Consider the following 21,531-nt stretch of genomic DNA (forward strand, 5'->3'; position numbering starts at 1 on the left):
GGGGGGGGGGGAGGGCACTAGCCGTTACCCAACGACTATTAACGGATAAATTTTTTAAAAAAATTAACTGGACCGGACCGGATCGGACCGGTAATTTCTGGAATTGGGAATTACCGGTAAATACCGATTTCCGTCCCGGTACCTATCCCGAAACCTGTAAGAACCGGTCCATACCAGTACTAACCGGTACCAAACCGGAACTGAACTGGATTGGGACGGACCGGACCGGTAACCGGTAAATACCGGTTCCGCTGCAACCCTTACTTTCAGTATAGAAACATATCTTAATTAATAAAAAGTTTTAAAACAGGTGGAAATTGGATATTGAATTGGGCTCAATGGAGAATTCTCTTCAAATGGGTTAAGTTTGATTGGGTTGAGATTGAACCTAATTCAAATTATCTTGAGCCCAACTCTTAAAATTCTAGGGGAGTTACTTATGTTTGGGTTTATTTTTTACACCCCTTGCCGAAACTATCAGAAACTGTGTTCAAAATATTACTTCATATTGCTTGTCATCATCTAATGCCTATAGTTCTAAAGAAAAGAGCTAGAGAACTATGTCTCTCTACATTATAGGGGTTACAAGATCCCTGCTTGATGTTTTCTCTAAGGGTCTCGTCTTGATCTTTTACTTGCTCTGTGTGTAATCTCTGAACATTCTCAGGTGCATGTTTTAACTTGATTTGGCGGTTGAAACTCAAAACTCAAGATCACAAAATGCAAAATCCAAAAGGATGTGTTTATTGAAGAAAAAAAGAGAATCTTGAACTAGGATATATAGCCCTAGAAAGAAAAGAAGGAATGAGTGTATTGCCCTGAAATTTTAAAATAAGACGTATTGTCTTTGTGGATTGACCTAAGTTTGGGTGTATCACCCAAATATAAATATGGTGTGTCTAACCCATGAATGGTAGTGCGAATTGCCCAGGATATGCATGTGGTGTGTACTACCGATGAATAGAAAATTGATGTGTTGTGCATTTGAAGAAGGACTGATACGCATTACACATGAATTAAAGACAATTGCATATTTGCACAGAATTTATAATTGTGCATATTGCAAATGGATAAAGGACATGTGTGTATTGAACATGAATGAAGTACATGTGCGTATTGCACGAAATTAAGATCGGTGCGCATTTCACGGAATTCAGACTGGTGTGTATTGCACAAAATTCTGATTGGGGCATATTTCCCGAAGCTGTCAAACTGAGAGGCAATAATGTGAATAACATGAGATGAAGCAACAAACATGTAAAGACTTTGGAGAACTTCGTTTTTGTGATGTTCCATTTTTGACTTGTAATCTTGCATTTTCTTTTGTTCTTGTATTGAGAAAAACAAAAAGGAGAAGAAAATTTTTATTTTATTTTAATGTGGTGGTTGGTTTTTGGCCTTGATGTTCTGATGACTTGAATATACTTCTGAGCAATTTCTTCGATCTACTCAAAATTCTTGGTTGACCTAAGAGACTATATCGTGTTCCAATGAATGAATTATTCTTTTGAATTTTTTTCATGACCTAAGAGACTATATCGTGTTCCTTCACGAGTTTTTAGTGAAGATCTGACGCATATTTAGTCCTTGCTCGATGCCATGTCAACTCAGATACTCAGCTATAACTTTTGGAAAACCGCATTAAGCTTTGTAATCTTTTAACTTATTTTATGAAAGGATTATGCTGAAAAGACCAGAAAAACATTAGACTTAAGAGTCTGAAAGATTGGATCAAGAATAACTTTGAACTTAAGGAATGACATTCGATTATTTAAAAAATGAGAAAGAGAATTTATCTAGAGGTATATGTCAACTTTGAGTAAACCATGACATGCACTTTGGAATTGAACCCTGATCCATTTTAGTTCTTTATTTATCAAAATCTGAGTCATCGGAAATTGATCTATGCGTCCTTCATTCAGAGTAAAGAGAAATGGTTATCTTTGCAGATTTCTTCCAATGATGTTCTCTCCTTTTATTTTGAGATGTCCGCAGACATTCACCGATAAGATCTTCTCTTTTCTCGTCTTATGGTGCCTATGAAGATTTTAACCGATAAGACTCTCTTATTTCATTTTTTTATTCATGGTGCTCTTAAGGGTTTCACTCATATGGTTTTCTTCACCAATGTGTCCTATGATGATAAATATCATTCTTAGAGTTAATCAAAATGTCGGTTGCCAAATATACAGAATTACAATCTGACAATACTATATCAAAAATAAAATAAAAAAGCCCCAATTTTATATAAAAAATAGAAGAATGATTGTGGTATGACCAAACCCCAAAGGGTTGCATACGTATCCTTTCAGAATCAGGTCAAACGTAGTTAAAATATTTATAGAGAGGATTTTTTTTGAAAGAGGTGCCTTTGTTCTTCTAACCCTAAACTTGTCATAGTACCTTAAAACGCATTAGATGTAGTATCTTTTTACTGTATCCACATTAACAATTATGCCTGTGATTTTTCCCTCCACATCAGTAATGTGCAGGGCTCCTTTTGACAACACTTGATAAGATGGTGTTGTAGAATGCTCTTTTAGACTAGTTGACCTTTAGGTGCACCTTCTTGTTGTATGCATGACCCATCCTTTGTTGATAAAGCTGACAAAAGCAAATGGCCATCATTGTTTCTCATCTGTTACTGTGAGCTTCTCTAGTCGGGTTTGGACCCATTTAGTATCTTCAATTTCAGCCTCAAAAATAATTTGAAGAGATGGAATTTCAACTTCCGTTGGAATCTTAGCCTCAATCCCATAAACGAGCAAATAAGGAGTTGCACCAATCGAGGTGCCCATTGTTGTGCGATATCCTAGTAGTGCACAAGGTAGATTCTCTTGCCATTGTTTTGTTCCTTGAACCATCATTCTTAGAATCCTTTTGATATTGTTAGTGGATGACTCCATAACTTTTTAAGGCTTTGGTCGGTATGGAGAATAATTGTGGTGCAGAATTTTGAACTGCTCACATACCTCCTTCATCGTATTGCAATATCATTATCTGTGATGATAGCTCTTGGGATACCTAATAGACAAATGATGCTTGAATGGAAAAAATCCACGACCTCCTTCTTAGTGATTGCTTTGAAACTAATTGCCTCCACCCATTTGGTGAATTAATCAATTGCGGCCAAAATTAATCGATGTCCATTAGAGGCTTTTGGCTCAATTGGTCTGATTACATCTATTCCCCGTTAATCAAGGGTAAAAGGAGCGGCCATGGGGTGGAATTTTGAATGAAGTGAATGAATGAGATCACCATGAATTTGACATTAATGAAATCTTTTCACAAAGCGAAAGCAATCCCGTTCCATGGTAGGCCAATAATACCCCGCTCGGAGTATCTTTTTTGCGAGGACATATCTATTCATGTGTGGCTCACATACCCCAACATGTACTTCATTTTATGATCTTCACGGCTTCTTCAGCATCCACACATCTTAACAAGTTTAGATTCGGAATTCTTTATATAAAACATCCCTGCTCAAAAGAGAGCCATTAGCCAGACGTCTAATAGTTTTTTTTGGCTTCTATTGGCATGTTCGGGGCATCTCCCTGTGTTTAAGAATATCTTGATGTCTGAGTACCATGGCACACCATCTAGTTCTGCTTCAACTTTATTACAATAGCCATGTTGGTCCCGAACTTGAATCTCAAATGGAGTGATGTATGTGTGTCCATGATATGGAAGCATTGTTGACAAAGTACATAAGGAATCAAATAATTCAATATGATACCTGAGGATGTATCTAAACTCGATGGACCTGAACCTTTTGCTAAGATCTTCCACATATTGTCTGTATGGAAGAAGCTTGAAGTCTCGATTCTTCTATTCGCCTTGAGCTTGTCGAATAAGCAAATCAGAATCTCCAAACAAAATCAATTATTATATATCCAAATCTATTTCCATATGTAGACACATGATGATAGCTTCATACTCATTCTTCTTATTTTTACAAAAAAACAAAGTCGAGCTGTTGCAGGGTAATGTTACCCTATGGGCAATATTAGAATTGCCCCAATCCCTGTGCATTTTCTGTTGATTGCTCCATCAAAGAATAATTGCAAGGTCTTATTTCCATTCGAACCTACTTCCTTGATTGAGTCAATCTCTTCATTTGGAAAATATGTATCAAATGGTTCGTAGTAACCATCAACTAGATTCTCTGCCAAGTGATCTGCCAAAGCTTGGGCTTTCATTGCACTGCGAGTGACATATATAATGTTGAATTCAGCGAGCAAAATTTTCCATTTCGCGAGTCTGCCAGTTGGCATTGGCTTTTAAAGGATGTACTTCAAAGGATCCATCCTAGATATGATGTAAGTTGTGCAAGACAAGAGGTAATGCCTTAACTTTTGAGCTACCCAAGTTAGGGCGCAACATATCCTTTCCAAGAGGGTGTACTTGACCTCATAACTACTAAATTTCTTGCTCAACTAGTAGATAGTTTTCTCCTTCATGCATGTGAGATCATGACCGAGAACACACCCAAAGGAATGATCTGTTAATAAAAGATACAGAAAGAGAGGCCTATCAGGTTCAGGCGGGACAAACACGGGAGGGTTGTAAAAATACACCTTGATTTTTTCCAAAGCTCGTTGACAGTCTTCTGTCCATCCGGCAACAACATCCTTCTTCAAAAGTTTGAAAATAGGGTCATAAGTGGTTGTGAGTTGAGCAATAAACCTGTTGATGTAGTTCAACCTCCCAAGTAGACTCATGACTTCGTTCTTTTTTTTTAAGGGTGACAAATTTCGAATGTCTTTTATTTTGGAATCAACTAATTCGATTCCCTTTCTAGTGAAAATAAAACCCATAAGTTTTCTAGATGGAACTCTAAATGCACATTTTTCTAAATTAACCTTGAGATCATATTTTTGCACTCTTTCCAAGATTTTTCTCAGATCTTGCACATGATCAACTTGTCTTTTAGATTTGATGATTACATCGTTGACATACACTTTAATTTATTTATGAATCATATCATGAAACGTGGTTGTATAGCCCTTATATTAGTTGCCCCAATATTTTTAAAACCAAATGACATTACCCTGTAGCAATAAGTCCGCCATGGAGTGGTGAAAGTAGTTTTCTCAGTGTTCTCTTCATCCATCAAGATTAAATGATAACCCGCATAACAGTCCACAACAGATCGAATATCGTGTTTTGCAAAACTATCAACTTGAATGTGGATATTAGGCAAGGGAAAGTTGTCCTTTGGACTAGCCTTGTTCAATTCCCGATATTCAACACAAACTCTTGTCTTTCTATAATTTTTCGCCACAGGAAGAACATTTGCATACCAACTAGTGTAACAAATGGCTTGGATCGCATTTCCATTCAGTTGTTTCATGATGTCTTCCTTGATTTTTCACTCACGACCGATTTGAATTTCCTTCTTTTCTATTGGACGGGTGGAAAACTAGGACGCGTGGGAAACTTATGAACTACTAAATCAACACCCAAACCTGACTTGTCATCATAATACCAAGCAAACACATCTTATATTCAAAAAAAAGTTGTATTATGGCCTTTCTAATTTCCTGATTGATAGGAACATTTATTTTTATTCCTCTAACATCCTCAGTACTTACCAAATTGATTGTCTCAATTTAACTAAGATTAGGCTTAGATTTGTGCTCAAACTATAATAATTCATTACTAATTTCCCTAAAAGTAGCTTCTTCATCATATTCAACCTCTTAACTTGGTGATTCAATAAAAAACAATTGTATTAAATCTGAAAGAGAATTTCCCATGCATGTCATTTCATCAAAGATGAAATTTACATAATTGAAAAAATAAAGAATAAGAATTAAGGGAGGGAAAAAGACAAAATTTACTACAAAACTTGAATTTCATTTCATTGAGATCTAAGAAGGGACAGAAGGGTTGACACTAATAAAAAATACATTGAAATATTCGGATCACAATCCTGACAATAAAAAAATAAAAAAGAGTATCCAAACAAACTACCACGACTGATATTTTATGAGGAAAAGAGTGGCGTGCCAACTTCTTAGCTCAACATTTGAGCCCACGAGTTGCACATCGGCAACCTTCTCCAACTTGGACCATATTTACTTCACAAAACAACTGACTGAGATCCTCAATAAATTCTTCAATGACTTCAAGAACGAATGGAGCTTTCATATCTGCACCCTAAGGTTTGATAAAAGAATGAGAAATATGGGGAATCTGTTAGGATCGAATTCACGCACACACACTAGATGAATGAAGAATACAAGAACTTTCTAGAGAAAGAGATGAGAAATCTAGAGAGAGAGAGAGAAAACCCAATATTTCATGGTAAAACCCCGTGAGTAAACTTCCACGGCGGTGAGGTATATTTATATTAATAAATCAGAGTATTTTTGGTTATAGAGAATAAATAGAGAATAAAGAGGAAAGCCTAAAATAGAGAATAAATAGGAAAACCTAAAATAGAGAATAAATAGGAAAACCTAAAATTAATCAGGCTCCACTACCTAACAATTCTCCCACTTGGAGACTGACTCAGTCATCAAAAAAATACATTCTCAAAAAAAAATCTCTTCATCATCAACATCTTTACCGCACCGCAACATCTGTAGCAACAACTACAAAAGACCAACCGAGGTTTTACATAACCTCAGTTTCCCAACATCAACACATTTAGTCAACATGTCTGCCGGGTTCTTTGCACCCTCTATCTTCTCCAAGCACATATCACCATCCTCATCTGCCCGGCGAGTGAAATGGTATCGCCTTCTGATGTGCTTTGTCTTCGAATGATAGACTGGATTTTTCACCAACTGTATGACACTCTGGCTATCTGAGTAAAGAATCTTCTCGCTCTGCTTCTTGCCCAATTCCTCAAGATAATCTGCCAGCCATATCATCTCTTTCCCAGCTTCAGCTATTGCCACATACTCAGCTTCAGTAGATGAAAGAGAAACACACTTCTGAAGCCTGGACATCCAACTCACTGCTGTTCCACCTATGGTGTAAATGTACCCGGATGTACTCTTGCTCGAGTCAACATCCCCACCAAGATCAGCATCCACAAAACCCTGTAGAGTCACCTTGCCTTTGCCAAAACAAAGTGAAGTACTGGATGTACCTCTCAGATATCTCAGAAGCCACTTCACAGCTTCCCAATGCTCTTTCCCAGGGTTCACCATGTACCTGCTAACAACTCCTACTGCATGTGCTATATCAGGTCTAGTTCAGACCATAGCATACATCAAACTACCAACTGCTGAAGCATATGGAACAAGTGCCATGTGATCACGCTCCTCGGCAGTCTTGGGTGACTGCTCCTTTGACAATTTAAAGTGATTTGCCAATGGAGTAGTCCTGGGTTTAGCATCATTAACCCTGAATCTGCTCAGCACCTTCTCAATGTACAACTCCTGAGATAGATTTAAAGTGCCAGCAGATCTATCCCGAGAAATCTTCATCCCCAAAATCTGCTTTGCTGGACCCAAATCTTTCATCTCAAACGCTGCAGACAACCTTGTCTTCAGATTGTTAATCTCCCTCATACTAGATCCTGCAATCAACATATCATCCACATACAAGAGTAGAAAGACATATGAATCAGTGTATTTCTTGAAGTAACAACAAGGATCCTTTTCAGCTTTGCAGAATCCACTCTTGGTCATGAAGGAGTCAAACTTCTTGTACCACTGCCTTGGCGCTTGCTTTAGTCCATACAAGTTCCTGGTGAGCTTGCACACCATCTGTTCCTTGCCTGGAACCACAAATCCTTCCGGTTGCTGCATATATAACTCTTTGTCCAGATCTCCATGTAAAAACGCAGTTTTTACATCCATTTTCTCTAGATACAAATTTTCCGATGCAACAATACTCAACAGAATTCGAATAGAGGTTAACTTCACAATAGAAGAGAATATTTCAGCATAATCAATACCTTTCCTTTGTGAATATCCTTTAACCACTAAACGAGCCTTGAACCTTCTTTTGCCATCTGGTTCAGTCTTGATTCTGAACACCCACTTGTTCAGCAAAGATCTCTTCCCTGCACGTAGCTCAGTCAACACCCACGTGTCATTCTTCTCAAGTGACCTCATCTCATCATCCATGGCTTGATCCCACTTGATCGAATCCTCCACCTGTAGGGCCTCATCAAAAGACTCTGGTTCCCCCTCATCAGTCAGCAATAGATAGTGTAATGAAGGTGAATACCTATCTGGTGCCCTGATGGATCTGGATGATCTCCTTAGCACCTGCTCAGGTGTAACTTGCTCCACTTCAGATTCTTCAGTAGGAGTTGGTTGAGTATCTACTTCGACATCTCTGGGGTTACTCTTCTCTAACTCAACCTCAACTCCCACTTGCTTTGTAATCTCTAGAACCTTCTGCTCTATGTCCTTGTACAGGACAGACTCATCAAATGTCACGTCACAATGTCTCACGATCTTTCTGTTCTTGTCATCCCAAAACATGTAACCAAACAAATCAGAACCATATACTATGAAGTAACACTTCACAGCCTTGGCGTCAAGCTTGTCTCTCTTTTCTGGATCAACATGAACATAAGCAGTGCAACCAAAAGTCCTCAAGTGTGAGTACTTGAGTTCTTTTCCTGTCCACAACTCCTCTGGAATCTTAAACCCTAAAGGAACTGATGGTCCCCTGTTGATCAAGTATGCAGCTGTGCTCACAGCATCTGCCCAAAGTGTTTTGGGAAGCCCACAGTGTATCCTCATATTCCTTGAACGCTCATTCAATGTTCTGTTCATCCTCTCAGCAATTCCATTCTGCCTTGCCTTACCAGGAACTGTTCTCATCAATATGATTCCCTCAGCTGCACAGAATGCCTTGAACTCTGATTTGTCATACTCTCCTCCATTGTCAGACCTTAGGCATTTGACTTTCAAACCGGTCTGATTCTCAACTTCAGCTTTCCACTTCTTGAAAGTTGCAAACACATCTGACTTATGCTTCAAGAAGTAAACCCATACCTTCCTGCTGAAATCATCAATGAAGGTAACATAGAATCTGGATCCTCCAAGTGATGATACTGGAGATGGTCCCCAAACATCTGTATGGACCATTTCCAACCGCACTTTCTTTGGCTCTCTAGGAGTCTTTGTGAAGCTTACTCTTTTCTGTTTGCCCATAACACAGCTCTCGCAAAGACCCATATCAACAGACTTCAGACCCTCTAATGCTCCTTTTGCAACCAGCATCTTCATTCCTTTAGTACTCATGTGTCCAAGTCTGTTGTGCCACAGACATGAACCGGAAGCACCTTCAGCAACAGCGGCCATGTTTATACACCCTGCAGTGGTGTACAAGGTTGCAGATTTGGTGCCACGAGCTACTACAATAGCACCTTTCACGATCTTCCACGAACCTTTCCCAAATTCTGCTGCATATCCCGTGCTATCCAACTGACCAACAGAGATCAGATTTTTCTTGATCCCAGGAATATATCTGACATCCTCCAATGTAAACTGGTTTCCCGAGGTGGTCTTTATGCAAACATCCCCCTTTCCTTCAATCTCTAAGTCTTTATTGTCAGCAAGATATTCTTTTCCAAAATATCCAGATTTAAAATTTTGGAACAACTCCTTGCATGGAGACGAATGGAAAGATGCACCAGAATCCAAAATCCATGATTCAACCGGGCTATTCACACTAAGGATTAGAGCATCCCTAATGTCCTCTGCTGAATTTACAGAATCATTGTCATCTCTAAATTTCTGATTCTGTTTCTTCTTTGGCTTTGTACAGTTCGTCCGAAAGTGTCCTTTTTCTCCACAGTTCCAACAAGTCACGTTTGATCTGTTCAGTTATTTTCCTCGATTCTTTGATTTTGATCGACCATATTGATTTCGGCCTTTCGTCTTACTCCTCCCCCTTTGATCAACGTTGAGAGCACTGCCCGATGAATCTCCCACTTCTCGTTTGCGAATACTTTCACTGAGAACAACATCACAGATTTCATCAAACTTCAGTTTCTCAGATCCACGGGAACTGCTAATCGCAGCAACAACAGTATCCCAAGACTCGGGCAGAGATGACATCAAAATCAACGCCTTAATTTCATCTTCAAAATTAATATCCACAGAAATGGGTTGACTCACAATCATATTGAACTCGTTTATATGATCAGAAACGGATCCATTCTCAGACATCTGTAAATTGAACAATCTACGCATTAAATATACCTTGTTCATAGCTGATGGTTGTTCATACACGTTTGACAGTGCCTTCAACAGACCGGACGTAGTCTTCTACTTCACGATGTTGAACGCCACGTTTCTTGACAAAGTCAACCGGATCAACCCTAGAGCCTGGCGATCCTTGAGTTTCCACTTCTCCTCCGTCATGGATTCCGGCTTCACCCCGGTCAACGGTTCGTGAAGATCTTTCTGGTACTGATAATCTTCGATCTGCATCTTCCAGAAAATGAAATCGGATCCATCAAACTTCTCGATTCCAAGCTTTGAAATATCCATCTTCAGTGATCGTGTTGAATCTCCTTAGCTCTGATACCTGTTGTTAGGATCGAATTCACGCACACACACTAGATGAATGAAGAACGCAAGAACTTTCTAGAGAAAGAGATGAGAAATCTAGAGAGAGAAAGAAAACTCAATATTTCGTGGTAAAACCCCGTGAGTAAACTTCCACGGCGGTGAGGTATATTTATATTAATAAATCAGAGTATTTTTTGTTACGGAGAATAAATAGAGAATAAATAGGAAAGCCTAAAATAGAGAATAAATAGTAAAACCTAAAATAGAGAATAAATAGGAAAACCTAAAATTAATCAAGCTCCACTACCTAACAGAATCGGTAGTGGTAACTCTCAATAAGTTCTTTTGTGGACCTTACCCTAATCTTTATTTCTCTTGCTTTGAATGTATTTGAGGCCAAAGTGACTTGGTTTCCTATAAGAGTAATGACATCCACTATTCCTTGCGAACATACTCCCAAACCTTTGCCATGTTGATAACCATATTTTAGCATTGTCATTGCTACCACTGAAGCGGAAAAAGAGAGACATGATTGGATTATAGGTTGTCTTTCTTTAAAGCGATCGATTGATACGACTACAAAAGACTAGTAAACAACGGAAACACATCCTTATTTTGCCTCAACATATGCGATGGATGGATCTCTGTAAACAGGTGAATCATATTCCCCATGAACAATGATTTCCTAATGGTTGTATTCAAAACGTAACAACTTAATGTAGAGTTGATGGGACTACTTGATCCATGTGGATCCATGGTATTCCTAGTAGAAAATAATAACATTTGTCCATATCCATTAATTGGAACACAATCATAAAGTCCGTTGGTCTAATTTTCATGTTTAACTTGATTTCACCAATGGTATCCCTCCTTAAGACGTCATAAGCTCGCTTCAATACATTAGTGGGAGAATTCTGTCAAGGTTAACTTTCAAGCTTTGCAGTGTAGAAAGAGGACATATGTCTACCCATGATACTCCATCTATCATAACCTTCTTTACATAGTAACCTTCACATTTCAGTGTAAGAAGCAAGGCTCTTTTATGTCCAGCTCCCTCCTTGCGCAACTCATCATTGATAAAAGTGATGGTGTTTTACTCAAAGACACCCTTGGCCATTTTCTCCAACTGATTCATTAGTAAAAGTGGTCTCTTTCAGTACATGTGCTTCATTAAAAACCTTATTTAACACATGTTGATGTTCGTCTTAGTGAAAAAGTAGAGATAATAGTGAAATCTGTGCACGGGTCTTTTTCAATTATTCCACAATAGAGTAATTAAGAAACTTAATCTTTTTTAGAAATTATTCATTTTCTTCCTCAGTAAATACTTTATTTAGTGGTACGTTGATATTTGGAGTCATCTTCCCTTTCATAATTCTTCTGGAGAATAACATCTCCCGGAACGTGTCAAACCTCCCAATTCATCAACTTCTTCGACTATCTCCTTACCTCGATAAACCATTGTGATTTTGTTATAGTTCCAAGGAACAACTTTTGAATTAGTTACCGGAAGATGTTTGACGGGTTGTATAAAGATAGGATCGTGCAAATTTGTCAAGAAACTTTGGTACTGTTGTGTTAATGAAACGCCTTTTGATACATATAACTTTGTCATAGACACACTAACTTCAATCCCCTTCGAAACCCCTTGGACGCACAATACTTTGATGTCAAGATTGATACTTTCTACACTCAGAGATGCAGCTGGTTCTAAACACTTTGTCGACTTTTCCTGAGGAGTTTGTACTCTTGATCATCACAAACGATACCCATTAAGTTGTTTTGAGTTGGAAGTGGGTTATTGGTCACATTAGGAGTCTTTTGATCATCTGTCACAACAACAACTCCATGATCGATTAGCTTCACTATCTCCCCCTTCATTGTCCAACAATTATCAGTGTTGTGTCCTAGGGCCCCTGAATGTACTTACATCTTTCATTGTCTTGTAAACCTGGACCATTTAGAATCATAAGATGTGGTGGGATACACTCAATCGCCCCTATCTTTCTTAACTTTTAAAACAAGCTAGAGTATTACTCTCTTAATGGAGTGAATTTCATTTTCAGTGCTTTCATTTAAGAATAATTTAGCATAGCAGGAGAGTTGTAAGGGACATGAAAACGCTGGGGCCCAAAAATGTGGGTGATTGGGAGCATGCACATATGACTTAGCATTGAAGACCATGTATTGAGATGTAGATACCAGATATTGAGGGGCATAAGGGTAGTAATGTTGAGTATAGCTAGGTTGTTCCTGAACTGGTGGGTAAACACAATTATAATTCCTCTTAGCACCCCTTGACCTAGATGTCAGTGAAAGAACTTCCTCTTTTGTTTTACGATTTCCAATACTTGTTGAACCACCTTGAATAACCTTTGTAGTAGCTTTGATTGTTGACTTACTCGTGATCCTTCCTTTTTTGGGACCACATTTGACCATTTCCCCAATTTTAAGTGTTCCGTGAAATGGTCTTCCCATTGCAGCTGTGAGGTAGTGGAATTAGTCAGGATCTTGAGCCTCTATGATGATATCAGCCAATTCTTGCTCATTTAACGGTGGCTTAACCCGGACTTCTTGTATCCTCTATTTGATAGAATATTCTCTAGAGCTTTCACTTGGCTTTTTTCTCATATTGGAGAATGTATTATTATCTAGCATAATGTCAACATTGTACTGAAATTTTCCACAAAAGTCTTGAGCCATATCATCCCATATGATCATGTGAAATATTTCTTGGTCTATAAATCATTTACAGGCAATACCGGATCTCACCGAAATAATCCATGAGCAATTCTTCTTTACCCCCTACACCCCGAAGCTGATTGTAATATCTCTTAAGATGAGCTATGGGATCACCGTGCCTATCAAACTTATCAAACCTAGGGGTTTTGAACCCAGGTGGCATGTGGACATTTGGTAACATACACAAGTCTTTGAATGTGATACTTTTATGCCCTCTTAACCTTTTCACAGTCTTCATGTGTTGCTCGATTCTTTTCATTTTTTTCAAAATTTCTTCTTGCTCTGAGCTTTGAGTGGGCCTCTCAACATCAATTGGGGTACCGAATTTTACATAGTTAGGGCCCCCAAATTCTATCCCAGGAGTATGGTACTTCTCTGGATGAGTGGTGAAATGTCCCTCTTGAGCTGCTCTCTGCACCACAATTGGTTGTTGGAGAGTATAGATTGGTGCAGATGGTGTGACATTAAGATTATTCCTGAATGGCATGCCTTGAGGGCCTGTTGTTGATGGAACGATCGCAGAATTATAAAATGGACCATACTCTGGATTGAAGAAAGGGTATGATATTAGGATATGAGAAGATGAAGATGGGATACTAGTGATCTAAAGAAAACTAGGAATAGACTTTGGTGGTTCTTGTCCATTGGCCCAGGCTTGCAAAAATTGTGCAATAACATGTCTCAATGTCCGATTTTCTTCAACAGTGGATGTCTCGCTTGGCGTTGAATCAATTGGAGTATCCACTAGGTTCACCATAGTTTCAGTATTGGTTGTCATTGGCGCTCTTACCTTAGACCTGGTAAAGTACGACTGTTCTTCAAGTTTACCACAAACCAACCACCAAAAGCTTACTAAAGTAAAGTGAAATAAATATACTTGTTAGGGGTTAGACAATTTTACAAATTAATCACACATTTTATAATCACATAGTATCATGAGTTTAGAAGGACATTATCTCATTCCAGCTTTGCTTCGCTCATTATCTTTTTTTTTGGAAAAAAAGAGTTTTAAAAAAAGTTTTGATCGAACCCTTTGGAGGTTGTCTACGTATCATGTCACTGCATGAATCAGATCATTACATATTTCAGAAATTTAGAAAACTCAACAACATTTAATTATAATAGCAAGAAAAAATCCTTCATTAATTCCAAAAAAACATCAAGTAGAACGACAAAACCAATGGGTTTAAACACAACCCTGATCAACATAATATCCTTGAATACCAAATTTAAACTGAAACTAAGTTTTAAACAAAAAAATGAAACAAACAAACAAACAAAAACAACTAAGACTTTCTTTAATTTTCATCACTTTCCAGTGGCTTTCTTTTTCCTCCCAAGGTCTCATACAAATACAGTAACACCTTCGGCATATGGGGAGCAATGGCTCGTGCTTGCTCAGCCACTTGTGGATCATTCATAAGACGATGATTTTATTCACACAGAAGGTTTGTTCTGACACCTGATGAACTTGACACCTAGCCCTTCCCATATTTTAATGGCAGTTATTTAACAAAACCTGATGATCACCAAGATTGTTCCTCAAGAGGGTCTCTCGCTCCTCTGCTGCTTCAAGTTGATGGAGAAGGTTTTCTCTTTCAATGATCATTTGTCTTTGCCCCTCTTCGGTATCGACACAATGGCTGATTTTTCTTTTATATTCTTCTAGCTGATGCATCCAACACTATTTTTCTTTCTCGAATTTGTCATTCTGCTGCTAAAGTTCTCCCTGTTGATAGTGCACGACCTCTTCGGATTCCACTAAGTCCCTCTTCAATCAAAAGATCTCAAAACTCTGCTCTTTTTTATCTAACGTCCAAGTGAATTCTACTATTCACCTCTTCCTCTAACCGAGCTAATTTCCTCTTTGCATGCTTCAATTCCCATTCCATATCTTGCAACTCCAACTGGTGATTCCTTCCTCTTTTGACTTGAACTTCTTGTTTATTTTTCAATGGTGGCTTTGTCCTTCTACAAATCTTTTTCGAAGTGTCTTATAATATGTTGATCCTTTCTTTTTCTACTGGATCCTTCGAGAGTGTCACTAAATGTCATTGGATCACGAAACTGCGATAGGTAACCAAGAACCACCTTTTCTTTTCTTGCTCCAGAACCATTTCACTCAGCTTAGAAATTATATTCCCATACAAAATCTTCATAATATCTTCACTACTGAAGGCAAAATTTGGTAGTGTCATATGCAAACCTACTCATATCATAATTGGGCGGGATTTCATGGACTCTGGCAAGTTGACACATAACCCGAAGTGGGTCATTGTGTTGAATACCTCTACGAACAATCAACACAAGAAAGGAGATACCACTAGACATGCAAATGATATCCTTATCTTGAACTAGTAATAATTCCACAATATTTAACCATATGGGATAAACAAAAGTTTTTCTTCACACGCTATAATTCCTTTTGGAAAATCAATTTTTTCTTTCCTTTCGTTATGGGAGGAAACATAATTACACTTGTCTGCAATAAACCTGGGCGCACGATCATAGTGTTAAAGGTGTTCCAAAAACCATATTTGGAGCTAAATATTATAGCCTTCAAAGTACTTCCTATGGATAACTGCTTAAGTGTAACACTCTTCACTTAAAATAGACCAAAATCAGATTTTCAGAAAATATTGCAAGTCCAATCAACAAATAACATCGACGGACCCTAGTCTAGTCTACGGTCTATATTGCAAGTCCGTAGATTGTAACTGCAGCCCTCCCAAATTTTAGCTCGGCAACAATGGACTAAGTCTCGACCCATGGATGAATCGACGTTCCGTAGATCAGACTACGATCCGTCGATGGTGTAGTGGATTGAGACTCTTACTACGCAGCCTCTGATACAAAGGACGGATGAACAACACGGACTGTTGTTCGATCTACGGTCCGTAGATGAAAATTAGCAATCAATTAGGGGGAAAATGCAGTTGGGTCAACTTCAAATGATCATAACTCCAGGCACAAAATGAATTAGGTGTCCTATGACATAAGCTTTCCATAGCCAATGACCTTGCTAAAATTAGACCTCCGAGTAAAAAGTTATGCTCGTTTTAGTAAATTTCTGTCGAACAGATCCAACCTATGGACCTAAACGATGGATAGTCGATTGAACAACAGCCCGTCAGTCCAAGTCATCGTTTGGTCTAACAGCAATTAACTCAGGGGTATTTTGGTGTTTTCTCATAAGTCGGACTCCAGTAGGTTGGTGTTTTTTGAATTGTTTTGTTAATATTTCTTCTTTATGATCACAACTCTGTTTTCAAACAATTTGTTAAATCGAATAATTTATGTGCTAATTTTCATTTTGATTTCTTCTTTCCAGGTTTAGTTCTTTGATCAAGTTTTCCATGTTTCAACAATTACAAATATCGGCAATATAGTTAAATTATTTGCTAGTTCTTCTGTTATTCTGATTATTTATTTGTGTCAAAGGTATAAGAAGGCAAATAAATGAAGGCTGCAGTGGTCACTCCTGGGATTTCAAAGATTAAGATCCTATTCTTATACTTTCTTTATAGTTAGGTGCATTTCTGATTTTTTGGTAATGAGATTAAAATTTTGTATTTAACAATAGATATATTACAGTCATGTTGCAAGAACTTTTGGTTGATAGGGTTTACGTGAATGTAACGTTGAATAATTCCCTACAACAGTCACTCTTGAACTTCCATTGATTTATTTATGCTTGTGGTATATATTCTCTTGCTTTTTTGTTTTGTTAATTTTGTAGTTTTGCCTAGTGATAATGAGGGAAACAAATAAATTAGGATTATTACAGTAAATGTATCGCAAGAATGTGCCAACAACTTATCTATGTGGCAACACCACAACTAAGAAATTTCACTCTTTGCTTTTCTATAACTTTAAGCCTTTTACTTGTACAGGAGTGAAAAAACATGTTTTGTTAAATTTTGGATTTTGAAAAGTTGATTCGATTTTGAACATCTTATTTATGTTTCGCCTTCTTGTTCTTCCATAAACGACAAAAGAAGTCTTTTGCTTTATGAGAATTTCTTAAGAAGTTCACAGCCCCTTAATTATACGGTTGATGGGAGAATCCTTCTCGAAATATCTCACATTCCCAAGATTTAGATTACAACATTGATGTTTAAGAAGTGATAAAGACAATGAAGCCTACTACATGTCGCACATGTTTAACCCTCCTTTTCATCAATCTTACAAGGGATTCAATATCCACTATACGGTTGTGAATTTGAAAACGCCAAGAACAACTGCTATATTGCTTTATACCTAAAACAGAGGGATCTAATAAGAAGATAAAAAATTGAGGCTAGATTCACCAATAAAATAAGTTTTTGTACTTCTTTTACCCTTTAAAACATCTAGGATGTTTTTCATTCCGACTACACCACCATAGATTGAGGTGAACATAGGGATAGAAGACTAAGTCCCTCCCACACAATGTCTGATCAGAACTCAGTTTTGATTTTTGTGGTGTATTGTTTTTCCTACCTAAAGATTTCAATGTCAATTTTTAAACATGCACTGATTAGAACATGATTTTGAATGATGTGTTTAGTTTTGATTGAAATTCATCATTGATAAAAATGATCGATAAATCTACTAGCAATTGACTGTAAGGCTCTAAAGATTTAGTTCTTTAACTTTGTAGGAATTATGTGTGAAATAGATGTGCTATCGAAAACATGTTATATATTATCGCATCAAGGGAGTTGCCTTAAGAAAGGGACAATGCAGTATTTATGTGGATATGGAAGTTGGGAAAACATTCTTCAATATGAAATTTTGGATTTTTTTACTTGCATCTTGGAACGAAAATTGATTTTAGATTGCTGATTTGCTAATTTAGTAGTTTCATTCATCATCACTTTATCAGTGAGTTTGTTGAATTCTTCACAGAACCCTCTTCTTGTAAGAGTGGCATAGACTATTTTTCTTTGTCACGAACCCATTCTATCTACAATTTGGTAAATCAAATTTTAGTTGTAGCTACTGGCTGGACGAGCTTACAAAGATAATCCATCAGAGGTGTTGAATTCCAGACGAGGACCTTAGAAATCGTTCATAATACTAAAGTGCGCATATTTGGGACGCTGCTTAGGTGATCAGGCTAGGTAATAAGACATTGATTAAAAAAAAAGATAGATTTGATGTTTCTTGAGTTTGACTGGTACATTATTTTTATCCGTGTAGATAATATCTGATAACTTTTCTGTTAGAATTATCAAGAGATACAAATTTCATCATCGTCTCATTTGCATATTCCATATATGTTGCTCCTCAATTTTAATCTAATTTGTCAGTGTGTTAAATTATCTAACAATCGAATTATTCAATTCTCTGTAATTTACCTTTTGATGTACAATATTTATGTAAATATTAAGATATTATTTTGTAGGGTATCATATGTAGAAGTATCAAACTAACTCGATACCTTATGACATAGCATTTGATGCAACCACATTATTAATCAGTTTTTAGATGACCAGGAAAAGAGTAATGTCGGATAGTTCCAGAAAACATAAACTACGCGATATTTCACATCAAGATTTTTTTCATGTAAATAATAACACTTTAGGCCCAGTAATGATAAGATCACAAGTACATCCCATAAGAAACATGTCTCAAACTCGTGTAATGTTAAATACAGATACATGCCGAGTGTACAGAATATAACAACACATTCCTATAGATATATGTCAAACTCTCCACAGTTGCTGATACATTTTTTTAAGATTAGAGAAATCTGCTGACAGTTTGGGTGCGCACAAGATAAACCTCTGTTCCTATGCAATAACTTGCAACCACAAATGAAAGATAACCTGCAACTATGTAGATTCGGGGTGATGAGCTCGATCGAGATAACCTGCAACTAGGTAGATTCTAAGTGATGAGCTTGATCTACAAGGAAAATGAATTGCTTTCATTGGAAAAGAGTTTCAAACTTGACAACTCCAACCCTTCTGGCCATTAAGGAACCTGATCTTGTATTGGAGCAGTTACCACTTCTTGATATCAACATGTATATAACTATAGAGTAACATATAGCGTATAGCTAAACTGGATTATAATATTTTTTGATCTGGCTTCCTTTTATTGAATATTCTAGAAGAAAAAATCAGTGAAAGAGTGACACAAAATCTATTGTGGAGCTTTAATTTAGTATTGAAGAGAATACTTCCTTCCTTGCTATATATATTTGAAGTAAATATGCAGCATAATATGATAAGTTCATTACTCTCTTTCTAATAGGTGACTGAAATAGTTGTGATCATTAACAAAATTACAAACTACATGCAATTCTTATGCTCTCAAGTTGATTAGGTGGCATTTGTAATAGAATTTGTAAAATCTGACTCTCCAATCTAATTAGCGTTCGAGCTTTGAAGAAATATTTGACCCTGTCCAGATCAATTGGAACCAACCTCCCTATCTCTTAGGTAGGGTAAGGTCTTTGTATACTCAACTCACTGCGGACCTTTTGTAAGACTATTTGGCATTTTAGCTATATATGTAGTTGGTACTATTATTTTCAATTTTTTTCTTCAAATGAAAATCTGTAAAACTCTAATATTAGTCATAATTTGTAGATACATGTTTGTTACGTAGCTTTATTTTGTGTGTGTACTTTTATGCAATAGTTACCTAATCTCGATTCAGGAGTGGACATCAACATGAAATCTACCCTCTCCAAATATATAAATAAATATGTACTACTCATTACCTATCTTTTTGACTTCATAAATATACAATCATATTATTTAATTTTTTTTATAATCATATAAACATAAAATTGTTAAATTTGAATTTCCAAGTAATGAAGTTACTTTAGACGAAAATTAAGACCCAAATTCAACTAGATGTTTGAGAGAAACAGAAATCAAGTAACAAATGTTTTTTCTAACCGGTTATACCAACTTCAAACAGTCATTATGTTGTGAACCATGTACTTATATTTTGTTCTTTATTTTATTATATATTCGCTATGTTTTACTATATATGATTTGGATGAACTTTATTTCTAAAGTGTCACACGTCTTCCATTTTATTTTTTACAATTGCTAAAGCATATGACGAGTTTTTTAAGAGAAAAAACAAAAACAAAAATAATTTTTATTTTATTTTTAGAGTCGCCACTTGAAATTGAGCTTTTTAGATGTTCCAAGTCACCTGATGGTTCCTAGTATAAAATTAAGATAAAAAAACTCTTTTATTTTTGATATACGAAAATAAGAGTTGTGTAAGGAATTATATTGACCGGAGGGAAGGTATGAGGCACCCCGAGTCCCGTGGTTCTAACACCTTCGCTCTATTTACTTATATTTGGCTAAAAATGATTTTCTTTTTGATAAAGAGGTAAATTTGAATTAGTTACCATTTATTTATTTTAAAAAAAGATTAAAAAAAATTTGATTGTCCTAGGAGCGTTACTGCACAACCCTTTTTTTAGAAAAAGAATACACACCAAGGGTCGTAACCGAACACATGATGATATTTACTTTTTTTTTAAATGATAATTAATCTCAACTTTTTTTCAAAAAAAAAATGATTAAAAAAATGAATTAAAGAATAAGTTGCAACATATTAGAGAAGAAAATGATTATTTTTTTTTTGCTTATTAATAATTATTTTGTATCAACAGAAACAAATATACATCTAAGTATTAGAACTTCACAATAACAACAAAACAAAAAAAAATCACAAAATGATAATTGAACTTCCTCTTAAAACTAGTGAAACTAGTAATATACAAGTCTTAATTTATTTATTTTTAATTCTATTGATAAAATTTCAGAAATAACAATTTTCATTGTTACGCCCTAAAAATGGAATAGGTCAAACTAAAGTTTTTCATGTGTTTTGTAAGTTAAAAATGTATTACAATAGTATATTTTAGCATTAGAAGTCAGTTCGTAAAGTTTGGGAGAGTTTAGAAGTCAAACACCAAAGATGTCAAAAAGTTAGTCGAAGTTGAACTACTGTGTTGTAGTGTTATGTAGTCAAGTTTTGGAGGATGGTTTGAAAGTCAAATTGAATGTCAATGATTCCTATGCATAGAATGACATGTAAATGGTCGAAATGTCCGAGAACGACGCCTCGGGTACCATCCTAAGGATCCCCAAGGAGGACCCAAACATTGGATAAGAAGCTAGCCAAGGGAGCGTACAGGGGCAGAATATGAAGTCCACCTCGCGACGTGCCAGGGACACGAGGTTCACTGCCTTAGAATTTTGAGAGGAAAAATCTAGAGCTTTCCCTGCGACGCGCAGCCAAGTCCCTGATTTGGCCACGACGTTTTTAAGTC

At 36.7% G+C, this 21,531-nt stretch overlaps 1 protein-coding gene across 1 annotated transcript; it reads right to left on the reverse strand.

The window, feature by feature from the left end:
* Positions 1-13,242: 13,242 nt before the first annotated feature.
* LOC114076889 lies at positions 13,243-14,013 on the reverse strand. The gene is made up of 2 exons (XM_027916587.1): positions 13,851-14,013; positions 13,243-13,778 (listed from the first exon to the last, which is right to left on the reverse strand). The coding sequence occupies exons 1-2, from the start codon at positions 14,011-14,013 to the stop codon at positions 13,243-13,245; spliced, it is 699 nt and encodes a 232-aa protein (XP_027772388.1).
* Positions 14,014-21,531: the final 7,518 nt, after the last annotated feature.

Source organism: Solanum pennellii, chromosome 4 (assembly GCF_001406875.1).
Source record: "Solanum pennellii chromosome 4, SPENNV200".
Classification (NCBI taxonomy): Eukaryota; Viridiplantae; Streptophyta; class Magnoliopsida; order Solanales; family Solanaceae; genus Solanum; species Solanum pennellii.

Coding starts and splice junctions, on each gene's coding strand:
- LOC114076889 (XM_027916587.1), bottom strand. CDS start 14,013: ATGACAACCAATACTGAAACTATGGTGAACCTAGTGGATACTCCAATT. Junction 13,779..13,850: donor ACCACCAAAGTCTATTCCTA/GTTTTCTTTAGA, acceptor TCTTCAATCCAG/AGTATGGTCCATTTTATAAT.